The following is a 3,606-nucleotide window of genomic DNA, read 5'->3' on the forward strand; positions in this document are numbered from 1 at the left end:
TACTATTGTACAAATTTCTTCATCAAACCAAATATTGATCTATTTTTAATATGAAAACAATAATTCAAGTAGAATTGATACACATTTAGCTATATAATCTTGAAATTGGAGTTCAAAATAAAATCAAACATATTTTCGAAAAAGTGACCCTTCAGATTGTCATATTTTACTTCATAATCACAAAAGCATTTTTAATTTATATAAATTTTACATTTTGAACTTTATAGCATGTTAGAAATAAAAAGCATGATTCTGTTTTGCGCCTAGGTTGAGTCATGAAGAGCGGAACCAGAGAAGTATGGAATTCAATAAAGGCTTCAAACTAGATTGGGAAGTCAAATATTGACAAACGTTTGAAAGGAAATACAATGGAAACAAATCTCTCCGTGGCAACAGGAACTATTCAATGCTGTTATGAATTTGTAAATGGTTCTTGCCCTAAAGCAGCCCGATCAAATGGCCTTCGATTTACAATGTATATATTTATAGTGCTAATAATTCTCTGTACTCTAATTGGTAACATGTTGCTCATCATTTCAATTTTGCACTTCAAACAGCTTCACATGCCCACCAATTACCTTATTCTGTCTTTGGCTACTGCTGATTTTCTATTGGGCTGTTTCGTTATGCCTTACAGCATGATGAGATCTGTAGAAATGTGTTGGTATTTTGGTCAATTGTTTTGTAAGATTCATTCTAGCTGTGATATAATGCTCAGCACAGCTTCACTATTACATTTGTGTTTTATCTCTGTTGACCGTTACTATGCAATGTGTGACCCATTGAGATATAAAATAAGAATTACCTTCTTCTCAGTGCAGATAATGATCATCGTTAGTTGGGCTGTTTCAGCTAGTTTTGCTTTTGTCTTAATATTTTTAAAATTAAATTTAAAAGGAATGGGAGAAGCTTACAATAATAACTTTGCTTGTTATGGAAGCTGCGTACTTGTATTCAGTGAAATATCAGGAGTGGTTGCATCAACAGTTGCCTTTTACATTCCAGGAATTACCATGTTGTGTATTTATTTTAAGATTTATTTTGTGGCTAGAAAACAGGTCAGAAATATAAACAAAATAGCAAGTCAAGTTCAAAACATCAAAAATAGCAAAACTAGATTTGCACAAAGTAACGAAAGAAAAGCTGCCAAAACCCTAGGAATGGTTTTGGGTATATTTTTGATTTGTTGGTCTCCATTTTTCGTTAGTAATACAATAGATGGTTTTATCAATTATTCAATCCCTCCTGTCTTGTTCGATGCTTTTGTTTGGTTTGGTTACATGAATTCTATGTTTAATCCTTTAATCTATGGTTTCTTCTTTTCCTGGTTTAGAAAGGCTGTAAAAATCATTTGCAAGGGCCAAATATTTCAACCTGTTTCTTCAAGAATGGACTTGTATCATGACTAAAGTACATATGAAAAGAAGATAGTGGGTACAGTAAGCAAGCTATTTGCCTATTTAACTCGTTGCCACTGGTATTGTTTGAATACATGTGTAATTGCTACGAATATGAATTCAGGAGAATTGATACTGAAACATGTCCGTTCTTGAAAAATCTGAACTCTATTCCAAGCTGTCAGTTAACTGCATCCAGTGTGTAGTCAAACCACTGCAACATTCCGTCTTCGCAAAAATGCAGTCAAATAACAAAAAGAATTCAGAAGATCTAATGACCAAAAAAAATCTCCTTAAGGACCATTGTTAATTCTGCTCAGCACCCAGTTAGAAATGCTGTGTTTTAAGTACACATTCCAGACATTTATACTTACAAATTGCATCCAGATACAAAGTATACTTTAGAACCCAGATTTGCATACTTAGGTGGCTCCCACCAAAACAGATGCACCCAAAAGTTATGAAATAAGGTTATAAAAGTGGCCAGAAAAATAATTGCATATAAATTGGAGCAGGGAACAAGGAGTTCAGGGTTAAATGCTACACTGTCATTTTCAGACTGGTGCCATCCTGTTAATACCAGACTGCCTGAGTTAAAAATCATCAATCCCAACAAACTTCCAGATTTTATGGGCTTTTGAATTTTCAGGGAATTTGTCCAATTCAGTTTATCATGTAAAACATTTTTGAGCCTTTGAACTTTTTTACTTTTGCGTGCCAGATAATTTATGTGACAATTTTGACTTTGAATATTGTTTCCCCTCCAAAAAGGTTGAATCAGTTCCATGTGAATACTAAAGCTTCCCATTCAGCTACAAAAATATATTGTAGCTTGCATTATCGAGAATGTATTCTTTATTGTCTTATTCTAAAATAAAACTGTGTTGGTATTAACAAAGGATCCATATTGCATACTTTTTTTGTATGAACAGACAAATGCTACCTGTTAAGACTAATGTAAGCTGCAATTGTTACTATATTTATAAGTTAAACAATTCCACATTTGAATCAGAAAATATGTCTCACAAAACTAGTTAATAATATATAAACAGGGCATGAAAATTAGCAGCCATCAATATGAGAATCGTGAACCAAAAAAAAATCATAATTCCAAAATCTTGAGTGTTTGATTCCCATTATTTGTTAATGCTCTGATTTATTCATAAGATGTGGGTATTGTGAGCTATGCAAATATTTATTGGTCATCCTAATTGTTCTTGAGAAAATGAACTGTCTTCATAAACAACTATAGTCCATTCGTTGTATGTACTATTGAGGAAGGTTTTCCAGGATTTTGACCCAGCAAGACAGAAGGAATGGCAATGTATTTCCAAGTGGATGGTGGATGGTGACTTGAAGGGTGACTTACAGGTAGTAGTATTCCCAATTGCTGTGCTTGTCCTTCTAGATAATAATGATTGTGGTTTTGGAACATGCTGTCTTCTGCAGTGCATCTAAATTGTGTACACTGCTACTACTAAGTGTTGGTATTGGAGGAAGTGAATGTTTGTGGATGTTATGCCTATCAAGTGGGGAGTAATTCTTCACATGCCTGACTTGTGCCTTATACGTGGGTGGACAAGCTTTGGAGAGTCCGGAGGAGAGTTAATTGCTGCAGTGTTTCTAGCCTCTGACCTGCTCTTGCAGCCATTGTATTTATCTGGCTAGACCAGCAACTGAATTGGACTAGTCATATATTTGCTTATTGTTGTTGTGTGGAGATTTAGAGAAAATTTGGGATGCACTAATCTACGTTAGAGATGTAGGCAGAAATGGGTACTGCAGATGCTGGAGATTAGAGTCTAGATTAGAGTGGTACTGGAAAAACACAGCAGGTCAGGCATCATCCGAGGAGCAGGAAAAATTGACATTTCGGGCAAAAGCCCTTCATAAGGAATGAAGCTGGGAGCCTCAGGGGTGGAGAGATAAATGGGAGGGGGTGGGGCTGGGGAGAAGGTAGCTGAGAGTGCAATAGGTGGATGAGGTGGGGGTAAAGGTGATAGGTCGGTGGGAAGGATGGAGCGGAGAGGTGGGAAAGAAGTTTGACAGGTGGGACAGATCATGAGGACGGACTGAGCTGGAAGTTTGGAACTGGGGTAAGGTGGGGATGGGGAAATGAGGAAACTAGTGACGTCCACATTGATGCCATGGGTTGAAGGGTTCTGAAGCGGAAAATGAGGCATTCTTCCCCCTGGCATCAGGTGGTGAA

General features: G+C 36.4%; 1 protein-coding gene across 1 annotated transcript; it reads left to right on the forward strand.

Annotated features, from left to right (window-relative positions):
* The first annotated feature begins 311 nt into the window (after positions 1-311).
* LOC122539858 (trace amine-associated receptor 1-like) lies at positions 312-2,104 on the forward strand. Its single transcript, XM_087976012.1, has one exon. The coding sequence runs from the start codon at positions 369-371 to the stop codon at positions 1,407-1,409; it is 1,041 nt and encodes a 346-aa protein (XP_087832138.1). The 5' UTR covers positions 312-368; the 3' UTR covers positions 1,410-2,104.
* Positions 2,105-3,606: the final 1,502 nt, after the last annotated feature.

Source organism: Chiloscyllium plagiosum, unplaced genomic scaffold (genome assembly GCF_037043375.1).
Source record: "Chiloscyllium plagiosum isolate Xiang-an unplaced genomic scaffold, Cpla_swu_hap1 HiC_scaffold_3, whole genome shotgun sequence".
Classification (NCBI taxonomy): domain Eukaryota; kingdom Metazoa; phylum Chordata; class Chondrichthyes; order Orectolobiformes; family Hemiscylliidae; genus Chiloscyllium; species Chiloscyllium plagiosum.